We start from the raw sequence: 25,807 nt of genomic DNA, 5'->3' as shown, positions 1-25,807 counted from the left end.
TATGTGGAAGCCAGATGATAAATGTGTTTATGTTTATTAACGTTCAACTACCGTGAGACCGACAGTTATTTGCTTGACAATCACCGGCTGACGAAAATGTGTGACCGCCACAGCTCTAGTGTGACCAAATCATGGCCTGGTGCCACCAACTGAAAAACTTAGTTGCACCAGTGCCACCAGGAGAAAATGTTATTCTGGAGCCCTGGATATATCATATCGTAAGTTAGGGCTTTATAGTAAGGTCAGAGGTTCCTACCGGTATGGAGATGGGCTAAGATAGTGTGTGAGTGTGTGAGTGTGTAGTATGTATGAAGTGAATGTGCAGTATGGTCAGAGGTTCCTACCTGCATGGAGATGGTGGGGGTTGAGAAGGCATTTCTGTAGATCCACTCTGCCTCTTCCTCTAACTCATTATCCTCAGCAGGCTTCACTGGGATGGAGCGCAGCTACAGAGCAGAACACAGAGAGAGGGTGAGACACACACACAGGGCTTGATTGAGATGGCACAACTATATTCAAGGACACAGGAGGGTGAAACAGACAAAGCACACACACACACACACACACACACACACACACACACACCCTCACTCACAAAAACAACCCCCCCCCCCACACACACACACCTGGAACCTCTCTGGCATGTCTGTGGAGCGGATCTCGTTGTCCTGGTCTGTCATGTGACTACTCTCCAGCTCGCTGGGCTCATAGATCTCGAAGATGCTCTTCCTCCCCACTCTCCTCTTCGTCTGCTTCTTGGGCCGGTCCCAGCCCTCTTCGTCCTGGTCCTCCTCCTCTTCCTCACCCTGGTCATATGCTCCGTCAGCATCAAACTCTGCAAAGTCAAAATCACCGCCGAAGATCTCCTGGGCCTCCTGGAGGGCTCTTTAGACGGGGAGAAGAGGAAAGAGGAATGAGGAAGAGAGACGGATGGGGTGTGGAGGAGTGAGGGAGAGGGTGAGACTCCATTTTGTATTATTTGATCACTTCATACCTAAGTTCATACATAGGTGCATATCTTGGTAGGCATGTTGAAGAGCTGCTTCATAAACCAATGTACGTAATTAAAATAAATAGATAAATGGATCATAGCTGCTTTGAACGGGTAAGTTTTAAATAAGACTCTAATCTCAATGTTTGTTCTGCACTTTCTATGTACAACGCCTTCAGAAAGAACCCATGACGCCTTTTCCACATTTTGCTACGTTACAGCCTTATTCTAAAATGGATTAAATCATTTTCCCCCTCTCAATCGACACACAAAACCCCACGACAAAGCAAAAACAGGTTTTTATAAATTCTTGCAAATTTACAAAAAACAAAAACTGAAATATCACATTTACATAAGTATAGGTTCCCTCAGTCGGTACTTTGTTGAATCACCTTTGGCAGCAATTCCAGCCTGGAGTCTTCTTGGGTATGACACTACAAGCGTGGCACACCTGTATTTAGGGAGTTTCTCCCACTCTTCTGTGCAGATCCTCTCAAGCTCTGTCAGGTTGTATGGGGAGTGTTGCTGCACAGCTATTTCCAGGTGTCCAGAGATGTTAGATCAGGTTCAAGTCCGGGCTCTGGCTGGACCACTCAAGGACATTCAGAAACTTGTCCCGAAGCCACTCCCGCACTGTCTTGGCTGTGGGCTTAGAGTCGTTGTCCTGTTAGAAGGTGAACCTTGGCCACAGTCTGAGGTACTGAGCCCTCTGGAGCAGGTTTTCATCAATGATCTCTTTGTACTTTGCTTTGTTCATCTTTCCCTCGATCCTGACTAGTCTCTCCATGTCCATGCCGCTGAAAAACATCCCAACAGCATGATGCTGCTACCACCATGCTTCACCGTAGGGATGGTGCCAGGTTTCCTCCAGACATGACGCTTGGCATTCAGGCCAAGAGTTCAATCTTGGTTTCACCAGACCAGAGAATTTTGTTTCTCATGGTCTGAGAGTCCTTCCGGTGCCTTTTGGCAAACTCCAAGCGGGCTGTCATGAGGAGTGCCGTCTGCCCACTCTATCATAAAGGCCTGATTTGTAGAGTGCTGCAGAGATGGTTGTCCTTCTGGAAGGTTATCCCATCTCCACAGAGGAACTCTAGAGCTGTCAGAGTGACCATTGGGATCTTGGTCACCTCCCTGACCAAGGCCCTTCTCCCCCGATTGGTCAGTTTGGCCGGGTGGCCAGTTCTACGAAGAGTCTTGGTGGTTCCAAACTTCTTCCATTTAAGAATGGAGTCCACTTGGTTCTTGGGGACCGTCATTGCTGTAGAAATGTTTTGGCACCCTTCCCCAGATCTGTGCCATGACACATTCCTTTCTCGGAGCTCTACAGACAATTCCTTTGACTTCATGGCTTGGTCTTTGCTCTGACATGCACTGTCAACTGTGGGACCTTACATAGACAGGTGTGTGCCTTTCCAAATAATGTTTAATCAATTGAATTTACCACAAGTGGATTCCAATCAAGTTGTTGAAACATCTCAAGGATGATCAATGGAAACAGGATGCACCTGAGCTCAATATCAAGTCTCACAGCAAAGGGTCTGAATGCTTATGTAAATAATTTTTTTTTTTTTTTTTTTTTTTAAAGAAATTTGGAAAATTTTCAAAAAAACTTATTTCGCTTTGTCATTATGGGGTACTGTGTTTAGATTGCTGAAGTATTTTATTTATTTAATCAATTTTAGAATAAGGCTGTAACGTAACAAAATTGGAAAAAGTCAAGGGGTCTGAATACTTTCTGAATGCAGGAAGGAAAGAACTAGGTCAAATGGCATCATACCGTTCTGTCAAGTTGACTGAGGTGTGTGTGAACACTCACGCGTCCGTGTATCCTGAGAACTTGCCTCTCTTCTTTGTGATGGGCTGGCCATCGTCGTCCACAATAAAGTCGTCAATATCTGAGGAAATTATTGAAATCAGTTACACAACCAGGAAGTATTCATCCAAAAGTATGTATAATTCCCTTTCCTGTAATATGTTTACATTTGCCTATATAGAGCTTTTAGTTTCTCAAAAAGACTTAAATCTGTAACATTATTAGCATTATCGCAAGTACCTGACTCCTCCTCTCCTTCCTCTTCCTCCTCTTCATCGTGGCGTTCACCATGGCGATGGAGGGGCGGGTCGACGGTCTCTCCCTCCTCCAGCTCCCCCTCTCCGTCTCCTCCGTGGAAGATCTCGTCTGCAATCTGGTCCTTTTCGTCATCTTCATCATCATCCATCAGCTTCACGCGGTCATACTTCTTCTTCTGTCAGGGCCACAGAGGGAGAGAGCTTTTAACCGGCGTTCATATGATAATTGAATGTGTGCCATTACTAACATGTAATCGTGAGTCATTTTAATAACAAAGCATCTCTGAGTAGGAGATCTGCTAAAGGATCAGTTTTTCCTTCTAGATAATAATTAATATGATCTAATGATATGATTATATAGCCAAGGTGGATATGATCCTAGATCAGTGACTTTATTAATATAGGCTTAGAATCCCGATTGAAAGCATGCCAGAGAGGATATGTCTGCTTACCCTCCTCTTGACTTTGACCCCCAAGTTCTCCTCAATGAGGTCCAGGTCATCATCATCCAGGTAGTCATCATAGTCTGGAGGGAGGGAAGGAGAAAGAGGGAGGAGAGGGGCAGAAAAAGGTTGGAAGGGAGAGAGAGGGAGGGGAAAAAGGAGAGGGAGGTGGGGGGGAAGGCAAGAGAGAGCGGAAATGAGCTTCCATAAAATTGTTTCCATTTATCTACTAGACAAGACTATCAGATCCACAAAGTGGAAGGGAGTGAACAACCTTTTGGAATGAAACGCTTAAACAGCCCAGCGGCCTCAATTATAAACCATTCATACGTACAAAATATACCCAAAATGTGATTCCGACAGTTTTTACACATACGTTGGTATTTATAAAAATGAAGTGAGAATGTGCTTACCACCCAGTAAACTTTAGACCATGCTTTAAAAAAAAAATCTATTTCACCTTTATTTAACCAGGTAGGCTAGTTGAGAACAAGTTCTTATTTACAACTGCGACCTGGCCAAGATAAAGCAAGCAGTTCGACACAGACAACAACAGAGTTACACATGGAATAATCATTAAACAAGCCAATAACATAAACAAGTCAAAGACAGAGTAGAAAAAAAGATATATATATATATATAGTGTGTGCAAAAGACATGAGGTAGGTAATAAATAGGCCATAGGAGCGAATAATTACAATTTAGCAGATTAACACTGAAGTGATAAATGAGCAGATGATTATGTGCCAGTAGAGATACTGGTGTGCAAAAGAGCAGAAAAGTAAATAAAAACAGTATGGGGATGGGGTAGGTAGATTGGGTGGGCTATTTACAGATGGACTATGTACAGCAGCAGCGATCGATTAGCTGCTCAGATAGCTGATGTTTAAAGTTGGTGAGGGAAATAAAAGTCTCCAACTTCAGCGATTTTTGCAATTCGTTGCAGTCACTGGCAGCAGTGAACTGGAAGGAAAGGTGGCCAAATTAGGTGTTGGCTTTGGGGATGATCAGTGAGATAAACCTGCTGGAACGTGTGCTACGGGTGTTGTTATCGTGACCAGTGAACTGAGATAAGGCGGAGCTTTACCTAGCATAGACTTATAGATGACCTGGAGCCAGTGGGTCCGGCGACGAATATGTAGAGAGGGCCAGCCGACTAGAGCATACAGGTCGCAGTGGTGGGTGGTATAAGGTGCTGAGTAGAGTATTGGAAGCTATTTTGTAGATGGCATCGCCGAAGTCGAGGATCGTTTTAATAGGGTAAGTTTGGCGGCGTGAGTGAAGGAGGTTTTGTTGTGAAATAGAAAGCCGATTCTAGATTTGATTTTGGATTGGAGATGTTTAATATGAGTCTGGAAGGAGAGTTTACAGTCTAACCAGACACCTAGGTATTTATAGTTGTCCACATATTCTAGGTCGGAACCGTCCAGGTGATGCTAGTCGGGCGGGTGGGTGCGGGCAGCGAACGGTTGAAAAGCATGCATTTGGTTTTACTAGCGTTTAAGAGCAGTTGGAGGCCAAGGAAGGAGAGTTGTATGGCATTGAAGCTTGTTTGGAGGTTAGTTAGCAGTGTCCAAGGAAGGGACAGAAGTATACAGAATGGTGTCGTCTGTGTAGAAGTGGATCAGGGAATCGCCCGCAGCAAGAGTGACATCATTGATATATACAGAGAAAAGAGTCGGCCCGAGAATTGAACCCTGTGACACCCCCATAGAGACTGACAGAGGTCCAGACAACATGCCCTCCGATTTGACACACTGAACTCTATCAGAGAAGTAGTTGGTGAACAAGGCGAGGCAGTCATTAGAAAAGCCAAGGCTATTGAGTCTGCCTGGATGTGTTCGCACATCTGCTAGTGGTTGAAATACTGAATTGCAAACTGGCAAGTAAGTATGTTGTGCAAATGAGGGATATGATGAAAAGCTTATTCATTAAAAAAAACATAGGAAAACCTTAACAAGAATGCAGCCATTTGCCATTGGTGAGGAGCAAAATTAATTAATTAATTAAATGGATGCGTTTATTTTTAGAATGTCAAATAATTAGACATAGGGAAAATATTCGTATTTATTTTATTTTCAGAACCATTGCAGAATAAATTCCTCACCTTTTCTGACTGTGATGCTTAAGTACTCGCGAAGTAGCCCATCCCATCTCTCATTTAATTGGACCCACTTTACAGTAGTAAAAATACATTTTGCTCTATGCAATCTGACTCTGAGCGCAGTTTAACGGTAGAAAAGACGGTTCACCTTTTCCATTTATGTTTTTGTAGGCTACTGTACGTCTGAAAAGCCTACTGTAATTTCAAATGTCTCAAGTAAACAATATTCCATTTATAATACATATTTTCATAACCATTGCAGAATAAATTCCTCACCACCTATTCTGGCCATGACTGGTTCATATTGCAGAAGAAGCTTTTGCCTACAACAAATTACCATGCACATTTAATTGGGCATATTAGATAGATAAAAATATTTGAAATATTAGCCTATGCATCCGAAAGGGAGAACGGTTTATAATATACAGTACTGTAGTTGAAAGAAAATTCAAGTATACATAGGTTACTAGGCAATGTTTCATCATTTGCGGGCATTATAGTATATTTAGGTCAGGGAAAAAGTAAACGCAAAACATTATTGAATTCAAACGATCAGTTCACAGGTCCACAACACATTGTTCAGAAACGGCAGAAAACGTCACTGCCAACACTTCCAGAGACATTTATTCAAGTTCGCCATTGCTATTTCCTTTAGATACTGCCTTAGCCTAAATCCAATACTTCCAAAGTATAGCAAATAAGGGTGTTATTGTCACCCCCCTTCTCCCCCTAAAAAGATTTAGATGCAAGCGGCTGTTCCACTGGATGTCATAAGGTGTATGCACCAAATTGTAAGTCGCTCTGGATAAGAGCGTCTGCTAAATGACTTAAATGTAAATGTAATAAAAGGTGAATGATGGGCGTTTTACAGGCAGAGATTTAATACTTGTTCATGCGTGCAGTTTCAGGACGGGTCTGATTTATAACGCGGAAACATGCGTATGTATGGCTTGCGCCAAGTTTATAAATCTCAATCTTTTTGTACGTGCGCAGTCTTTTCAGAAATGGCGCACGCAGACATTTAGAGTGCAATGTACGCAAAGTTTATAAGTGTGGCCCCCGAAGCCCAAACTCACTGCGTTTTTTGTGCCTGTGTCTGACTTCATCCTCTGAGTCGCTGCCGCTACCCGCTCCTCCGCTCTTCTTTTCTTCCGCTTCTTCATCTTCATCCACATCATCATCGATGAGCCCCCTCAGGTTCCCGTGCTCATCCTGGTCCTCTGTGTTTAACTCTTCCTCCTCTTCCTCTGTTTGGGGAGGAGGAGGAAGCATTAAACACACACGCAAACACATTTGCTCATAAACACACACACACACACACACACACAAGAACTGACTGATGAAGACATGACAGAAGAATTGCCCGGGCTGACAGACATTAAACTTGTCATACTCACACATCGTCTGATGATTACATAAGAAATCAGTCAACTGTAATCATCTGCTCAAGCTCACCATCATCCATAAACGCCTGGGTCTTTTTGGGCTTCAGGTCTTTCTCCTCAAATTCCTCCTCTGACTCCTCAGCCTCGCTGTCGATGAAGTCAGACATGTCTGCAAGGCCTGGACAGACACACACATTACAGGTTAACACAAGACACACACTACAGGTTAACACAATTTGAGTGGTAGAGTGTGTGGCTCGCAACCTTTTTTGGTTGCTGTACCCCCAACTTAATGTTGCTCTGCCAGGAGTACCCCCTAGTGTGCGTTTTACCAGTAGGCCTATGGTTTCATGATTATTCTCAAGTACCTCCCTGTGGATAGGCCAAGTGGGGTGGGAACCACTGCGCTAGAGAGAATTTGTATCATCAGAGAATATTGGTCTCAGAGTTGCAAAGATGCACCAAACCAGGAAAACAAGAGAATGCAGGGTTGACGGGGCTGCAAATAAGTCAATAGCATGGCACTGAATCCCACGGATTAATGTCCAGTAGAGAGACTCGTGGATGGATTGCTGAACAGAACGAGTTGCGCGAATCTGGAACATAATGTTCCCCTAGACTAGAGATGATTGACGTCTCGCGCACAAAAGACTACAAAACAGCTGTGACCAGAAAGTGCAAACAGCACACTTCGCTAACATTACCTAAGTAACGTTAGATAGGGAACCACTGTTTCTCTGTGATGCTTGGGTTTCTAGCCAACTTCCCTTAGTTATATATAATGCTCTCTGGAAAGACATAGCTATCTATGCCTTTTCATAATTTTGAACGTGCTAAACGGCTAGCTAGCACACAACCTGCATGTGTTACGTTACTAGCCATGTGGCTAGTATTTTCACAATACACGTTGATAATGAACCATTCATTGTGATTTTATGTACCCTTGACTTCAACTAGAAATCTGTTTTGTTGATAAATCACGGTACTGGGAGACAAGGCCCCTAGGCTAGCTGCACTTTGCAGTAAGCTAGCTAACAATAGCAATATGTTAGCTAACCAGCCAGGGGGACAATCAGTCGAGTCACGGCTATATTGTTCTTATGTTTTTGGCGCGGGATTATTTCACTGGTCACCAAACTCCTTTGTTAAAATAACTTACTTCTAACCCTGCGACGATATTTTATTTAAATCCTTGAAACGTAGAAAGATGTGTTGGTCTGCAATCTTTTCATGCAGCTTCTAATAATAGAAATGGCTGATGAGTTCCGGTGTTGAGGAAACTTCCGGCGTCCCGCTGTTGTGTCACAGAAGCGGGTTTTAGCTCGTGGATCTCACCCCCTCCCTCTGGTGGACATGGGCGGAACGTCAAGTCCTACGACTACGTTCTGCAGCGATTGAACTAAAAATAACGAACTAAAAGTACTGTTTTCAGCGATAAGAAACGACAAAGCCTCAGAAATACTCAACTCTAACAAAACCTTCAAAAGTCCCATCACTTCTCAGTAATGTCTCGAATCTGCAATAACTACTCCGCGCCAGCAGCAGGCGCAAAGGAAGATTCGCTCTTTCTTTGCCACTGTACCATTTCGATGACGTAGAATAAACTAATATCAGTCGGTGATTTTAGTGGCAGCGGAGAGCTGTAATGGATAAACGCACTGGCCCCGCACACTTTTTATTTAGCTTTTTCCTATTGTCATGTTTATTTGTGCTATCGCTCGCAACGGAACTTAGCTTTGTGACTTGCGGCTCGGTCGTGAAGCTGTTAAATGTAAAGCACAATGTCAGACTGCACTCTCACGACGTGCGCTACGGATCTGGTGAGTTAATACATTCCAGCTAGCTGCTAGCTGGCTTGGCCAGAGAAAATGGAAACATCAGGACGGCTTGACTATATTATCTCTCCGTCCCTCCTTGCTTTTTGAGTGTGTCCACTCAAGGTTAATGACTGGTGTTCTTAAATGTACTTATTTTTTTATGTGTCTGTTTGACTTAGCGTATTGATTTCTGTCTGTGTATTCAATTCTGTGTGTCCCCTGCCAGGTAGCGGGCAGCAGTCAGTGACAGGGGTGACCACAGTGGAGGACAGCAACAGTTACTGGAGTGTACGAGGCACCAGTGGGGCCCTATGTCACCGGGGGACTCCTGTTAAGTGTGGTCAGACCATCCGCCTCACCCACCTCAACACCGGACGCAACCTACACAGCCACTACTTTGCTTCTCCACTGTCCTCCAACCAGGTCAGGGGAAACATCATGTCTGCGTCCTAAATAGTTCTCAATTTAGGGTGCAGTTTTTACCAGGGCCCAGGGAATAGGCTGTGATTTGGGACAAAGCCTATGTCAACACTTGTTTATTTTGTTCTGAAAGACACTGTAGCCTGGCTCCCTGTATGGAGATAAGCGTATTACGGCCTCAGCCAAGAGGTCTGGGGCCTCATTTATCAACCGTGCAAACATTTCTCACTAAATTTTGGCGTATGTGATTCTAGGATTTGTGTGCGCAACAAATTATTGGGATTTATCAAACTGTCACATGCAACATATAAGCATGTTTTCATGAATGAGCTATGACTGTTTCTAAAAGAAATGGCAAAATTGATCACCAGTGCTTCCCCAGGAGTGGACTGGAGTGGGGTGGGGGGTGCATTGCTACTAGCGTTAAGCTCGCACAGATATGGGTGTGTTTGCATATGTGTGTTGTCTTTAGGTCAGTGGTCACAAACCTTTTCTGAGTCAAGATCACTTTTGCAGTCAAAAAGCAAGCAGAGATCTACCACTCTGAATGATATACACATATTTTTTTACATGACTTAAACATGTAACATGAACCTAATAAACTGTTCTGAAGGAATGAGGTTTGTGCAGTAGGGCTAATACATTATCACAGCAGACCCTATTATATTTCAAAAGCTTTGGTAACAAAATAGATCAGTTGGTGTAGCACTTGCGAGGTAAAGCTGAGGGAGTGAGACTGACCAGAAAGAGGGGACACCGTCTTCCATCTGATGGCGAAACTCGAGTCGCTCTGCATCATGCACAAATTAATGTTGTTCCTATCACCAGAGAAAGTGAAATATTCCTCCATATTAAAATAGACAAGACGGGCTGCTAATAATAATAAAAAAACGCAGGGCTATCTATACACTTGGCTACTCATTCATTGCAGCGCATGTGGAAGTAGGGATAGTGTGTTTTGTAACAGTGTTGACAGTGCTGAATAAAAACATAGACATGATCTCAATCAAACAGCAGCTCTTTGCTGTATTCTTTGACTGTCTCTTTCAGGTCATGGCTTTAAGTTATTAAATCTCACGGAGGCTAGTATCAAACTTTGTGGTGGCAGGGTTGTGGAAGCTGTATCCACTGTGATTTGAGCTATCCGATTGGCCACTGCAGTACGGGCACTATTTTGCTACATATCTCACAGTATTTTCAGACAAATTTAAATTGTTCAAAATGGGAACACTTTGCCTAACTGGTGTGCAGGGCTTCTGAATCAAGTGCACCTACCGCCAACAGTGCAACATAAATAAATAAAGGAGTGCAAGCCTTTATCGTTGGCTTTTCAGAGCCATTGATCTAGGTGTACTGTAGCTGGGAATGGTGAGTCTGGAGGTAAAAGGACAGGTGCTCGGGCACTGGTTGGGGCCTGTCTGTCTGTCTAGGTGAGTGTGTGTCCTGCCAGAGTTTGAGATGGATGACAACACAGACATCCTCTTGCTCACTCACGGGTCTGAAAAGTTGGACCTGTTCCGAAATGTACCTGGGGCTTTCCCACCCGATATGCATACATTTATTTTCAAAATATAGAGACTCATTCCAAACGGACCCGAGGCCAACTAGACCCGTTCTGTATAGACCTTGTCGGATCCAGACCCATTCTGATCCGAGTGAGGGAAGCAGCAGAAAAGTACTTTAAGCTACTTTATTAACCAGTGCTGATAAAGCGTGAGAGTAGGGAGAGAGGTGCCACTCTAGCACGTGTGGGAGGGGCCGTTCTATGAACGAGTGTTACAGGGAGGGAGGGAGAGAGGGAGGGAGAGCACAACCAAACCAACTTGCGCTATAGTAGACTAATAGCTGCCATTTTCTATGTTATTTATCAAATATGATTGTGTAGTACCTGTCTTGACTGCATGAAACCGGGAGAAGCTAGCTCGTCTAATTGAGGCTAGCTAGTGTTCAGTTCAAGTTTTAATGTCTCATGCACACGTACAGTGAAATGCCTTTATTGCAAACTCAACCCAACAATGCAATACTATAAAAAGCAAGAGAAATAAGAATGAAGAAAACTAAGTAAGCATACTATAAACAGGGTCAGTTCCAATTAGAGGTAGACCAATTATGATTTTTCAATGCCGATACCGATTATTGGAGGACAAAAAAACCCGATACCCGATTAATCAGCCAATTTTTAAAATATATTTTTTTAATGTGTGTGTATATATATACTTTTATAATAATGACAATTGCAACAATACTCAATTAACACTTTTTTCAAATTTTAACTTAATATAATACATATGGATTTTTGGATGGGTGTTCTTAAGGTGATTCCACAGGTTGGTGGTATTTTTTTATTTAGCTGTTGCTGACCCCATACTTACATATTTTTCACAAACAAGACACCTTACATTCCCTGGTGCCAATTCCATGTAATAGTCCCACACTGGTGCTCTGCTTTTCTCTGCCATCTGTAAAACACACACAGCTCTGAAGTGACAATGATACTGAAGAGTCTGCTTAGGAGACAAATACTCTCAACTGTTTGAATAAAAATAGAGTTTAAGTTACCTGTGATGAATGTTGAAAACAAAAACTGTAATTTCTATATGCAGGAAATCCTATTTTTAATAATGGACACGGTAAGAATTGACTACCAAAGTGCTAGTCATAATTCCCATGACACCTAGCAAAATCTGAAAAGCGGTTCCTTCATTCATTTATTCCATAGGATATTTTTAGATTCACTTAATAAGGTCTGTTTTTCGTGTAGGCTTACACCACCTTGCCAATTTTAGAACTGTGTAGATATCCATAGGACATGGTAACTCTGATCAATATTGGGTAAATATAAGCCAAGATCATTTTTTTTGTGAGAGTGGATTTATGAAAATATTTTCACAAACGTTACCTTATCCTAGTGAGATTTACACGGGTATCAAAATGCTGAGGCGGTTTAAGCCTGCACGAAACACAGACCTTATTTGAAGTAGATCAACCCTGAGCTGTAGTCAATAAACAGCATTCTCACATAGGTTTTCCTCTCATCTAGGTGGTTGAGGGCAGTGTGGAGAGCAATTGAGATTGCATCATTTATGGATCTGTTGGGGTGGTATGCAAGTTGTAACCAGGCTTCGATAAGGTGAGGTTGCAAAACACAGTGAATATGCCAACTGTGTTCTGTGTATGCTCTGAAAACACGCCCTGGAATACCTGCGGTCTTGCGGCTGTTGACCTGATTTAAAGACCTTTCTCACATGTCGGCCTCGGAGAGCGAGATCACCCTGGGTTGGTGGCGGCCCTCACACCCAGCACAATGTTGTTGTCAAAGCTTGCATAAAATGGAGGTCAGTCAATCCGGAATGGAGTGTAGCCCCTGCCAGAAGCAGCGGGGTTGTAGCCTGTGTAGTTTGATTCCACTTTATTCTTATATTGTCCTTATTCCTATATTGCTCATTTGATGACTCTTTGGAGGTGACAGCGGAACTTCTTGTACTTTTTTCCTGTCCTTGGACGTAGCTTCAGGGTTGTCTACGATAACTCTGTGTGCAGTTGCCCTTTCCTATCTAGTTCAGCGCCAACCTCTGTGTTAATCCAGGGCTTTTTAATTGGGGATGCAGCGAACCCTCACTGTGGGGACAACTTCGCCATCTTCCATTGATTAGATGTCTCCTAACTTTTGCCACACATGGAGACTATGACTGTAGCCTATTTCCGCTTTGACTTATTATTAGCCAACAACAAGCTAAACATGCCATGCTCCATTCTCGTGAAAAGCAAGAGCAGCCTCCTGAGTGGAACAGCGGTATAAGGCATTGCAACGCAGTGCTTGAGGCGTCACTACAGGCAGGGCACCTGCAAGCTGACTTCAGTCGACAGCTGGAAAGTGTTTCCTCTGACACATTGGTGCGGCTGGCTTCCGGGTTAAGCGAGAAGTGTATCAAGAAGCAGTGCGGCTTGGCAGGGTTGTGTTTCGCCGGATGCATGACTCTTGACCTTCACCTCTCCCGAGTCCGTAGGGGAGTTGCAGCGATGGGAAAAGACTACCAATTGGGGAGAAAATGTAAAGTGTTGATCCCATGTTTCATGAGCTGAAATAAAATATCCAACATGTTTTCCATACACACACACAAAAATCTCATCTTGTGCACAAATTTGTTTACATCCCTGTTAGTGATCATTTCTCCTTTGCCAGGATAATCCATCCACCTGACAGGTGTGTCAAATCACCTTGTACTGGGGATGATAAAAGTCCACTTTAACACGATGTCAAAGATGTTTTGAGGGAGCGTGCAATTGGCATGCTAACTGCAGGATTGTCCACTAGAGCTGTTCCCAGATAAAAAAAAAAAAAAAGGTTAATTTCTCTACCATAAACCTCCAACTTCATTTTAGAGAATTTGGCAGTACGTCCAACCGGCCTGGGTGGGCTTATGCTCTCCCAGACCGAACTATGGCTGCTCCCCTGACATTCATTAATCCATAGATTAGGGCCTAGTGAATTTATTTAAATTGACTGATTTCCTTATGAACTGTAAATCAGTAAAATCATTGAACTTGTTGCATTTCAGACTTGCTTGGGCCAAGAAACACGAGCAATGGACATTAGACCGGTGGAAATCTGTCCTTTAGTCTGATGAGTCCAAATTGCAGACTTTTTGTTCCAACCGCCGTGTCTTTGTGAGATGCAGAGTAGGTGAACGGATCTCCGCATGTGTGGTTCCCACTGTGAAGCATGGAGGAGGAGATGTGATGATGCTTTGCTGGTGACACTGTCTGTGATTTATTTAGAATTCAAGGCACACTTAACCAGCTTGGCTACCACAGCATTCTGCAGCGACCATCCAATCTGGTTTGGGCTTAGTGGGACTATCATTTGTTTTTCAACAAGACAATGACCCAACACACCTCCAGGCTATATATTTGGGCTATTTGACCAAGAAGTAGAGTAATGGAGTCCTGCATCAGATGACCCGGCCTCTACAATCACCCGACCTCAACCCAATTGAGATGGTTTGGGATGCGTTGGACTGCAGATTGTAGGAAAAGCAGCCAACAAGCTGTCATCAAGGCAACGGGTGGCTACTTTGAAGAAACTCAAATATAAAATATTTTGATTTAACACTTTTTGGTTACTACATGATTCCATGTGTTATTTCATAGTTGAGAGATTGCTGGACATCAATGTATCTGCAATATTAAAGCTGATCCCCTATGTTTTGTTACACAATAATGGGGCTGTTAGCAAAGATGTGAACAGTTTTAGGGAGGCTTGACTTGCAAACAGTCTTGTATTGTTGTGTATGAGCACTTATAGTTGTGCTCTTGAGTTGACAAGCACTGCCAATAGAGTTAATAGGCTAGAAGAGTACACTAACAGCCCCTCTATCTACCCCATGCGAAAGAACTGACTGCAAGGGTATGAAAAGTTTGAGGAGCACTTGTAGACTGTTTCGTGTATTGGTGATTTTTCTAAAGATCATGCATACTAACCTAAACACAATACGCACCCTCCTTACTAATACCTCCCTTCTCCAAAGTAGACATCAAGCCTTGCATGAACAGTCAAGTAAGCCGCTGTAATAGAGCGAGAACTAGAGTAGAAGTTGGAGCCAACTATGACAAGACACGGACCATGATTATGCCTAGCTCCAGTATATGTATTTGCTCGTCATGGACCGATTTTAGTATGATTTTAGAAGGCGAGTCACACTAGTTCCTGCTGCTGAGCTTGATGATGCCTCTGAAGATGTTGATGGGATAGTACTCCAAAGAGAACACATTGTCGCGTTAGCCTCTGCGGTAGTAAACTAGCTAACTTAACCAAACGAAGCTAATGTCAGCCTGCAAAGTTACAAATCACTTCGCCAGATAGTAGCTAGCTAATTACATTTTATATGCTTTGGAATGTCTAGCCAGTGTATTAAGAAAGCTAGCTAGATTTTGGTTTAGATAAACAAATGTAGTTAGTTACCATGTCCTCTTTTCTGCTGCGCTGTTCAGATGCCTTCCTCTTTTGAAGTGAAGGGGGAAATTCATGGAATAGCGTACATGTTCAACAACATGGCAACCCCATCAGTTGATTCTTCAGTTCCGTTTCGAAATCCTCTGGCTGAAATTGCTGGCTACAAACAGACATTTTGATATTTCTCACATCAATTGTGTAAACATCAACGGGCGGCAATGAAATCGCTATGAATTCTGGATATTGTGGTTTGCTTACAACCAGGAACTGTAGCTGGCCCGTTTCTACCGGTGAGATGCAGAAACGCTCGTATATGTGTAGTGAAGAAATTCTCAATTTTCATGGAAGAGATGCAGACCTGCACAGTGTCAAATTATTGTAACAGTCTGAGGCTTGAATGCAAAACAAAGATGTTTATTAAAACGTCATGTTCGCCATGATTGATTAAATTTGTCTGACTGTGCAGGTCTCATTTCTTCCAGTATTCTTATTTTGACTCCTACGCAGTTGGAACAAACACTTCAGTTTAGGACCTAAAGAGTGCAGACAGTGTCTTATCGTACATATGTTCATAACAGATTAACGGACATACTGTATATAGTGAAATAGAGCAGCAGTGAAATTCCCCTATAATGGCACAGGAGGTGGTCTGGTATACTGTCTTAAACCTGTAACTGGTTTGTACCCCTGCTCTGTCTTCCCCTCTCAATCACGAACTACAATACCAAGAAGATAACATTGTATGATTGTTGTTGATAATGCTTTCTGACACTCACTCTCTCTCCCACCCTCTCAGGAGGTGAGTGCGTTTGGTGAGGAGGGCGAGGGGGACCACCTGGATGAGTGGATGGTGCAGTGCGAAGGGTTGGTATGGGAGCGTGAGGAGGCCGTCCGCTTCCAGCATGCCTCCACTGATACGTTGCTATCTGTTACGGGGGAGCAGTACGGCCGGCCCATCCACGGGCAGAGGGAGGTGCACGCTATGACGGGCCCCAGCCAGCACAGCCTGTGGAGGGCCATGGAGGGGGTGTTTATGAAGCCCAGTGAAAGCCCACTAGGGAACATGGACTACAGCCATCCTCTACACACAGAGTTCTAATTCTCAATCAACCTGTTAACTGACCCATCTAGCGCTTAGCTAACGAACTACTCAGTGTTTCTTAATCCTGTTTCTGGGGACCCAAAAGCTGTCTGTTTTAGTTTTTTGCCTTAGCACTACACACCTAATTTTTAAAATCATCAAAGCTTGATGATGACTTGATAATTTGAGTCAGCTGGGTAGTCGGGGCTCAAAACGCAACACTCTCGCATTTGCAACCATTTGACTTGGTAGTGCGACACCAATTTTAATTGACCGTTAGGGTGCCAGTGATTTTATATATATTTTTTTGGTCTGGTCACGTTAGTTTTTGGTTCACAATTAGCTTTATTTTATTATTATTATCAAGAATGATTCAAACAGCAATGTGTATGCAGACCAGGTATTCAGAAAGTTTAGTCCGATGTCTTGATTGAATCTTTGCAATGCGCAATTCAGTCATCATGTGCAGTTTGAATGAACATTTCTAAAGGCTTTCACAAAAAACCTTCCCAATTTCTGCAAATGAAGTTTACCTGGCAGAATGATATCATGATGATTTGATTCAATCATGGGGTATTTGTTTTTCAAATGGACTGCCATCACATTTAGCCTACACTGTACAGTACAAAAACACTGCTAGCGAAACACAAGGGTCTCTTGCTAGGTGTGCAGTTTAATTAAAGGGCAACACCCAGACCTCAAAAGTGGTTTAAGCATTGTTGTGGACTTGGAACATCCCAACATATAAAATAGGTGTGATTTTTGAGTGTGAACCTGGGGGAAAAAACTTGGGAGAACTCGAAAACCCGGAAAATAAAATTGGGAAAACAGATTTTATAGGCCTTACAACTGTAGTGTGACTGTTTAACATAGCGAACAAAAACAACCTTTTTGAGATTGAGCAAAGGTAGATTTTAGGTTACTTGCTCAGCCCGCAAAAGAATATTCCAATGGTGTGCGCATCATCCGTTCTCTCGGGCCAGTATTCTTTTCCATTCAGGTTAGTAGCTTTGAGTTACCACTGGCCTGGTGTGCCACTGGCAAATTTACCTGAATGTCAAGCCCTGCAAGGGCATGCTAATTTAAAACATGATCAGTCATTATTAGCCTGGTTCCTTAAGGAATGCAGGTACATTATGGAACACAGGTCAGGTCCCTACCAATTGTAAAAATTAAAAATAAATCGGTTTGACCAAATCATGTGCCATCAACTGAAAAAGTTAGTCTAGAGTGCTGGTAGTGCTAGGGCAAAACAAAAATAAATGTTCGCCGCTTAGCGTCCATAGGACCAGGATTAAGAAACACTGTTCTATAGCATTTACGTCCTTTTATATCTCTCTCCGCTCTCTCTCCTCCCCTCTCTCGCCCGCTCCCTCCCACCCAGAGTTCTGATCTACACTACTTTGGCCTCCAGACTCGCTTGAGGTTTTCACTACCTGCCTTCTTTGCCCCCTTTCTATTTTCCTGCTCTGGGCTGAAGTTGCCCCTAGGTATGGATCTATGATCAGCTTACCCTCCTTAAATCTTGACCTTCACCATTAGTTGAGGAAATGCTAAACTAACTCAGGACCAGTGTCTACTTCACCCAGGATCTATTTTACCCACCTCTATTCTTGTCTGCCTACCTGTTTCTCCTCCCTCTGTTTTGAGGACACAGCCCGGCATAAGTGCCACAGTGGATGTTATCTGATCTAAGGGTCGCCAGGACAACATCAGAACTGTTCCTGACCAATCAAAACAAATCTCTGTGTCACATGACTTCACCTGCTCTTTGACTTGTCGGTCACAGATCAACAGCTGGGAACAGACTATTCTGAAACACTAAACCAGGAGTGTCAAACTCAATCTATGGAGGGCCTAGTGTCAGGTTTTTTTTTTTCAATTAAGACCTCGAAAACCAGGTGAGGGGAGTTCTTTGATGAATTAAGGTCCCTAATTAGTAATCAAGTACAAGGGAGAAGCAAAAACCCAGACACTCAGCCCTCCGTGGAATGAGTTTGACACGTGCACAAAACCAACCAAGAGGCTGCAACAGGATGTAGTGAAGGCCCTCTTCCCACACCTCCCAACATGTCACTTCAACATAGACAGCAAAATGAATGTCAGACTCTAGAAATACTGCCCAAAGCCACCAGAACAAAAACAAGTGCTTTTATTGTTCAGAATATAGACATACTCCATATTTTAGAGCACTCTACAAGGACTATGACACCCAGATCTCCGTACAGTTTACGATCATAGGGTCTTACAGGAGGGATCTTTTTAAAAGGGAATAAAATGGCCCTTCCATTATTTTATCAAAAATGGTTTGTGATACATGTAAAAATCATTTAAAACATGTATTTCCTTCCTGAATTTTCTATGTGAGAATTGCCAGAACAATCTGAGATGCACAAAATATTTTCCGTTCCCACACGTGGAACCACCCTACTGTCTCAAAGACTGTGTGCTGCCCATGATGTGTAAAAAAAATGAAAGGAATAGAGTATAAATTACTTTATTGCTCCTCTGACAAATGAATGTCATGATCAACAATGGACACTACAGACAACAGTCCATATAAACTATTTGTGTACAAAATTGAGTGCACTGGAACAGTTCTAATTAAAGCCCATGTTTATTTGAAGAACAAGCCTTGTTTTTAGTCCGATTTGTAGATGGAAAAACAGGATTGTTACGGCGCCTTTATAACATGATATAGTTTCTCGTACTCATTTAAGTGTATCATTAAAGAGGAAGGAGCACTTTTCTGTTTTCAATTTTAAAAAATTATAGCAGACTCTCCCCGCGGTTACAACACCCCTTCTCTTCTTTACGACAAACAAGCAAGTGTTTTTTGTTTGTTTGACTTTCGATTCCAGCTTAATTCAGTACAGTATTACATATCTCTTCCATTGACTAAGCTGAAACATAAAGTGTATCAGCTTTCTGTGTCCACTACAGTATTATCTCAGTCAGCCATAGGGGACAATTGCATTCTGTCAGTATGTGAACTGGAATTCTGAATTAAAGTGCCTTTGAAAACGAAAGGCACTTTTTCCTATTCTAGAATGGAATTTCTTAATTCAACTTCTAGAACTTACAATTCTTTATTGGAATTGACCTCAGCCCTGCTGTCTGTGTCCAAGGAGTTGATGGCAACATCCTGTCTTGTCTGACATAGAGAACTTTGTAGGAACCATAAGCTGTTTGAGTGTTCATCCCAACAGCTTTGTTTTCAGGAGATTTGTACATGATGAAACACAATTAGAGACCTCAATTAAATGGATGATTTGTGCAAACCAATGTTATGTCCTCTGTGTGTGTGTCCTCTGTCTTGCCTCTGGTTGATGACGTGACTCGTTTGTAAAGGAAAGTCAGGAAAGGTCTTCAAAGGTTTCTCTTCAGATTTCTACCCACTTTATCAATGGCTCTGCATAGAGACATTGCTGTTCCATTGAGATTGTGAGAGCTGTAATTGTGTAGCTACAGATAATTACACATTTGTTTAACAACACTGTATTGGATCAGCTTGACATAAAGAGGGACTGACTATTGAATATGCATATAGGTTTGAGTGAAAGACTAGAACTTGTTGGTCCGGACAGTGCTCGTTGTCCTCACCGTTCCAGTGGAATCTTCTCTTCACACAGGCTGGCTAACAGGTAGAGGTGCTTCTTAGCCCACTCACTGATAATGCAAAGGGGGCACATAGAACTCCAACTTGACATGCACTATATATACAAAAGTATGTGGACACTCCTTCAAATGAGTGGATTTGGCTATTTCAGCCACACCCATTGCTGACAGGTGTATAAAATTGAGTACACAGCCACTTAATCTCCATAGACAAACATTGGCAGGAGACTGACCCCATGGCACCGTCATAGGATGCCGCCTTACCAATGAGTCAATTTGTCAAATTTCTGCTATGCTAGAGATGCCCCGGTCAACTGTAAGTGCTGTTATTGGGAAGTGGAAACCTCTAGGAGCAACAACTGCTCAGCCACAAAGTGGTAGGCCACACAAGCTTACAGAATGGGACTGCCGAGGGCTCATCCCCTTCCACCACTGCAATTGCCAATGATCTCTGTGCCAGTGATATTGACAACCCTCCCTGTGCCACCCTCCCTGTGCCTCCCTCCCCCATTATGTCCACATACTTTTGAATATATAATAATCATCATCTGTCGTCAGTTGCAACACTCACTACCGAGTTCAAAACTGCCTCTGGAAGCAACGTCGGCACAGTAACTGTTCGTCGGGAGCTTCATGAAATGGGTTTCCATGGCCAAGCAGCCGGACACAAGCCTAAGATCAGCATGTGGAATGCCGAGCACCATTGGACTCTGGAGCAGTAGAAACGTGTTCTCGAGTGATGAATCACGCTTCACCATCTGGCAGTCCGGTGGACGAATCTGGGTTTGGCGAATGCCAGTTGAACGCTACCTGCCCGAATGAATGCATAGTGCCAACTGTAAAGTTTGGTGAAGGAGGAATAATGGTCAGGGGCTAGGTACCTTAGTTCCAGTGAATGGAAATCTTAACGCTACAGCATACAATGACAGACGATTTGGGGAAGGCCCTTTCCTGTTTCAGCATGACAATGCCCCCATGCACAAAGCGAGGTCTGTAAAGAAATGGTTTATCGAGATTGGTGTCTAAGAACTTGACTGGCCTGCACAGAGCCCTGACCGCAACCACATTGAACACCTTTGGGATGAATTGGAACGCTGGGACCAACTCCATATTAATGCCAATGATTTTGGTATGATATGTTTGATACTTTTGCTAATGTACTGTAGAACTCAGTAACATAAAGAAGTACTCAAGAGCATGACATAGAATTCAAGAACAGAACTCAAGAACATGACATTGTGTTTTTGTGTGTGTTCCCCACCTTTGAGTGTGCCCAGTCGTAGCAGGTGTGTCTGTAGCGTTCTAGGACCTGTGTGTCAAAGGTGAAGGAGATGATGTGTGAGCAGTGTTCTGTCTGAACCTGTAGACACTGTTCCTCAGACTCACAGTTCCTCTCTATAAGCTCCACCACAGATGCAAGGATATGCTCTCGCATCTGGCAGGCCAGAAAAACACCAGCAGTGGTCAACTTAAATATTAATTATTGGGGTTGCCTTGGAAATGGTGAAAACGTCTAAACGGCCTACAAACTAATATCACCACCCTATTGACAGATGAGACTCTCACAAACACAATGTTGTTCTCCGTTTTGCTCTACGACCTCCACAAGAGTCACGGGACTCATAGAAATGAATGAAAGTAAGGAGGTAGTTTTGTGCCAACAAAAATAAGGGGTTCAATATGTATTAAAAAATATATACACTGCTCAAAAAAATAAAGGGAACACTTAAACAACACAATGTAACTCCAAGTCAATCACACTTCTGTGAAATCAATCTGTCCACTTAGGAAGCAACACTGATTGACAATACATTTCACATGCTGTTGTGCAAATGGAATAGACAATAGGTGGAAATTATAGGCATTTAGCAAGACACCCCCAATAAAGGAGTGGTTCTGCAGGTGGGGACCACAGACCACTTCTCAGTTCCTATGCTTCCTGGCTGATGTTTTGGTCACTTTTGAATGCTGGCTGTGCTTTCACTCTAGTGGTAGCATGAGACGGAGTCTACAACCCACACAAGTGGCTCAGGTAGTGCAGCTCATCCAAGATGGCACATCAATGCGAGATGTGGCAAGAAGGTTTGCTGTGTCTGTCAGCGTAGTGTCCAGAGCATGGAGGCGCTACCAGGAGACAGGCCAGTACATCAGGAGACGTGGAGGAGGCCGTAGGAGGGCAACAACCCAGCAGCAGGACCGCTACCTCCGCCTTTGTGGAAGGAGGAGCACTGCCAGAGCCCTGTAAAATGACCTCCAGCAGGCCACAAATGTGCATGTGTCTGCTCAAACGGTCAGAAACAGACTCCATGAGGGTGGTATGAGGGCCCGACGTCCACAGGTGGGGGTTGTGCTTACAGCCCAACACCGTGCAGGACGTTTGGCATTTGCCAGAGAACACCAAGATTGGCAAATTCGCCACTGGCGCCCTGTGCTCTTCACAGATGAAAGCAGGTTCACACTGAGCACATGTGACAGTCTGGAGACGCCGTGGAGAATGTTCTGCTGCCTGCAACATCCTCCAGCATGACCGGTTTGGCGGTGGGTCAGTCATGGTGTGGGGTGGTATTTCTTTGGGGGGCCGCACAGCCCTCCATGTGCTCGCCAGAGGTAGCCTGACTGCCATTAGGAACCAAGATGAGATCCTCCATATGCTGGTGCGGTTGGCCCTGGGTTCCTCCTAATGCTAGACAATGCTAGACCTCATGTGGCTGGAGTGTGTCAGCAATTCCTGCAAGAGGAAGGCATTGATGCTATGGACTGGCCTGCCCGTTCCCCAGACCTGAATCCAATTGAGCACATCTGGGACATCATGTCTCGCTCCATCCACCAACAGACTGTCCAGGAGTTGGCGGATGCTTTAGTCCAGGTCTGGGAGGAGATCCCTCAGGAGACCATCTGCCACCTCATCAGGAGTATGCCCAGGAATTGTAGGGAGGTCATACAGGCACATGGAGGACACACACACGACTGAGCCTCATTTGGACTTGTTTTAAGGACATTACATCAAAGTTAGATCAGCCTGTAGTGTGGTTTTCCACTTTAATTTTGAGTGTGACTCCAAATCCAGACCTCCATGGGTTGATACATTTGATTTCCATTGATAATTTTTGTGTGATTTTGTTGTCAGCACATTCAACTATGTAAAGAAAAAAGTATTTAATAAGAATATTTCATTCATTCAGATCTAGGATGTGTTATTTTAGTGTTCCCTTAATTTTTTTGAGCAGTGTATATATTTCCTGAGCTTTACTATACCGACGAAGATATAGGACAAGCACTGCAAAACCTAATTCCTTATGATTTATTTTCTACTGTCTTTTTTGCCATTTGTGAATGTGTTATTCAACGCAGGTTTTTTTTATTCCTCAAGTTGTCACTTTTAAAGGTGTTTAGAGGTGTTTCTAAATTAGTCAGACATTCAAACTCCATTCAAGAATGACATGGGCAGACGTGAATATTTTGAACAGTTATATTTATATTGCGTTGATCAATAAATCTCTCTTGTAACTAAGGTATTGTGTTTTGTCATGCATATGACAGTCTTAAAGGGAAATGTCAACATTTTTCTACTTCATATTCATAATCTCCAGCCCCACCCCAACATATGTGAAAATGGTTTCTATGTTTTGTAGTAAAACAAAATAGAGGAAGATACGTTTTTCCAATGACATCATCGGTGTGTATCATGTGATTTTAACCAAATTGGTTGATGATGTCAATGGAAACACTTATCTCCATCTTTCTTTTTTTTGTAGATGTTGGGGTGGTGCTGGAGATAGAAATGTATCTAAGTAGCCTTTATAACAAATAGCCTTACTTGCAAGCTCTTTCCCAACAATGCATCAATCAATATCAGTAGTATTATAAAATATAGTAAAGTAGGACAAAAACACACAGGAAATAGAAATAAGAAGAACACAAGAAAGTAAGCTAGCTACTGTATATACAGGGTCAGTTCCAGGGTCAGTGTCAATACCATATTTACAATGTGCAGGGATACTTGAGTGGTAGGCATAGATACAATGCATTCGGAAAGTATTCAGAACCCTTGACTTTTTCCACATTTTGTTACGTTGCAGCCTTATTTAAGTATGCTCTCTCTAATTCTCTCTTTCTTTCTTGCTCTCTCTCGGCCCTAGGACCATGCCTCAGGACTACCTGGCATGATGACTCCTTGCTATTTCAGTGTTTCTTTCTTTTTTTAAACCTGTTTTTGCTTTGTCATTATGGGGTATTGTGTGTAAAATAACAATTTAAATAACAATTTAATACATTTTAGAATAAGGCTGTAACCTCAAGAAATGTGGAAAAAGTCAAGGGGTCTGAAAACTTTCCGAAGGCACTGTAGAAACTCAGTGATAGAAATCTCCTCAAGCAATAGACCTCTTTCGTTACATTCCCTTTACCAGGTCGGAAAAGATATGTCAGAAACATTTTCAATAGTAAAACTATGACTAATCTAGATACACATTACAATTAGATGCTGGTGTCAGGAGCCATAATGGCTTTATTATAAACTGATGGACCAATCACATATAAATATATTAAAATATCTGAGACAGCGAGGGGATTTTTGTGTGTGATGAGCTACACTACATGGCCAAGAATATAAATACATTGCAGTAGCCCGCACATGTGATATTGGAAGTGAAAACATTAACGTTGAATGACCTCTGTAAACTACTCTGTCTCTTGAACACGTTACAGTGTGTACAGTATGTGGATTTTAGAGGCTGTATGTATCAAGTGTAGCAGAGTATGAGTACTGATCTAGGATTAGCTCCATCCTGTCCATGTAATCTTTCTATTCATTGTGATATAAAAGACAAAACTGATTCTTGATCAGCACTACTCTGAGCTGCTTGATAATATCCACAAAAAAAGGAATCTTGTTAAAAACCTGTTTTAAGGGATAACATGAAGTAGCATGATGTAGGTTATTAAATAATCAAAAGAAAAATGTTTATTTGTTAGCATAGTGCCCTCAAACTCAACCCTGGACCTCAAAGCCAGTTCCACTGCTTTTATTCATTGTTCCCCTCTAATCAGGGACTGATGTAGATCCGGCACACTAGGTGGGTAAAATTAATTATCAGGTAGAACAGAAAACTAGTCGGCTCCAGTCCTTGTAGGGATAGAGTTGAATACCCCTGTCATAAGTATTTAGGCATATCATGTTAAATAGGCCAAGGAGAAATCATTGTCAAAATCGCAAGATATACTGTTGCATGTAGGTCCAGATTATTTATGGATTGATCGTATATAAATTAAATATCAAAACGTTTCTTTAACAACTCCAAAGCCATTGCATGTGGTGCAGGAACTACTGACTCGCTGCATTTTCTCTTTTCAAGGCACCCGCTGGTCCCTCAACTGGTTAGGGCAGCTCATGAGGTCTCCTAAATATCTGTCAACGAGGTGCGACTCTAATGACGAAAGAGGCTTCATGCATAGCTTTTATTTTCACCCATAAGAGCAGGAGTAAAAATATATCTTCTTAGCACTACTCAGACGCTTTGTGAGTCTCATGGCCAGCAGTTTAAATGACATGAATCCGCTAGGTGGTAATGGTTCACCACTCCTACTCTGAGATGCTTCATGAATATTGGCCCTGGATTGGTACAGTAGGTGTAAAGAAAAAGCTCCACCAAGCCTTCAGGTCGGATAGGTGTTGGAGTTTCCACTATATGCTTTCAACCATCTAGTCCTATCGGATTTGTGAAGGGGAGTGAACGAGGGCAAAAGTGGAAAAACCCAAAAGCCTCCTGGAATGAAAAGCAATCTTAATCGGGCCTGGTCAAAGACATTTTAGACCACAACTGTATTATCCGTGGTTCAAATTCCAAGCATTTGGATGAAGTTCTCTCCATAGCCACCAGGCAGCAACCTTGACCAAGCATAGACAGTCTAGCACACACACAC

At 42.8% G+C, this 25,807-nt stretch overlaps 3 protein-coding genes across 7 annotated transcripts in view; 1 reads left to right on the top strand and 2 right to left on the bottom strand.

The window, feature by feature from the left end:
• Positions 1 to 15,460, bottom strand: part of LOC118389731 (transcription elongation factor SPT6-like) — a 58,696-nt gene extending 43,236 nt beyond the window's left edge. Inside the window, exons 1-10 of one of the 5 annotated variants that reach the window (XM_052457446.1) lie at positions 15,196 to 15,460; positions 11,606 to 11,692; positions 9,975 to 10,051; positions 7,067 to 7,174; positions 6,688 to 6,858; positions 3,517 to 3,590; positions 3,048 to 3,240; positions 2,811 to 2,889; positions 627 to 885; positions 345 to 446 (exon numbers count right to left, since the gene is read on the bottom strand). In XM_052457446.1, the coding sequence (XP_052313406.1) occupies positions 345 to 446; positions 627 to 885; positions 2,811 to 2,889; positions 3,048 to 3,240; positions 3,517 to 3,590; positions 6,688 to 6,858; positions 7,067 to 7,174; positions 9,975 to 10,051; positions 11,606 to 11,607 (1,065 nt within the window). In that variant the 5' untranslated portion in view covers positions 11,608 to 11,692; positions 15,196 to 15,460. Of the gene's footprint in view, positions 1 to 344; positions 447 to 626; positions 886 to 2,810; positions 2,890 to 3,047; positions 3,241 to 3,516; positions 3,591 to 6,687; positions 6,859 to 7,066; positions 7,175 to 7,364; positions 7,599 to 8,155; positions 8,294 to 9,974; positions 10,230 to 11,605; positions 11,693 to 15,195 lie in introns of those variants that run through there. The other 4 variants (XM_052457448.1, XM_052457445.1, XM_052457447.1 and 1 more) reach the window with 4 other exon arrangements.
• LOC127906201 (stromal cell-derived factor 2-like) lies at positions 8,556 to 19,552 on the top strand. Its single transcript, XM_052457450.1, has 3 exons — positions 8,556 to 8,816; positions 9,040 to 9,236; positions 15,983 to 19,552. Exons 1-3 carry the CDS (start codon positions 8,642 to 8,644, stop codon positions 16,283 to 16,285), a joined length of 675 nt encoding a protein of 224 aa, XP_052313410.1. The 5' UTR covers positions 8,556 to 8,641; the 3' UTR covers positions 16,286 to 19,552.
• A 3,300-nt stretch (positions 19,553 to 22,852) lies between these two features.
• LOC118390791 (calcium-binding protein 8-like) overlaps positions 22,853 to 25,807 on the bottom strand; it is a 75,537-nt gene continuing 72,582 nt past the window's right edge. The window contains exon 7 of the mRNA XM_035781499.2: positions 22,853 to 25,792. The gene's annotated coding sequence lies outside the window, so the exon portion shown is untranslated. The remainder of the gene's footprint in view (positions 25,793 to 25,807) is intronic.

Source organism: Oncorhynchus keta, chromosome 11 (assembly GCF_023373465.1).
Source record: "Oncorhynchus keta strain PuntledgeMale-10-30-2019 chromosome 11, Oket_V2, whole genome shotgun sequence".
NCBI lineage: Eukaryota > Metazoa > Chordata > Actinopteri > Salmoniformes > Salmonidae > Oncorhynchus > Oncorhynchus keta.
This window is presented reverse-complemented; position numbering and strand designations above follow the sequence as displayed.

Coding starts and splice junctions, on each gene's coding strand:
- LOC127906201 (XM_052457450.1), top strand. CDS start 8,642: ATGGATAAACGCACTGGCCCCGCACACTTTTTATTTAGCTTTTTCCTA. Junction 8,817..9,039: donor CGACGTGCGCTACGGATCTG/GTGAGTTAATAC, acceptor GTCCCCTGCCAG/GTAGCGGGCAGCAGTCAGTG. Junction 9,237..15,982: donor CTCCACTGTCCTCCAACCAG/GTCAGGGGAAAC, acceptor CCACCCTCTCAG/GAGGTGAGTGCGTTTGGTGA.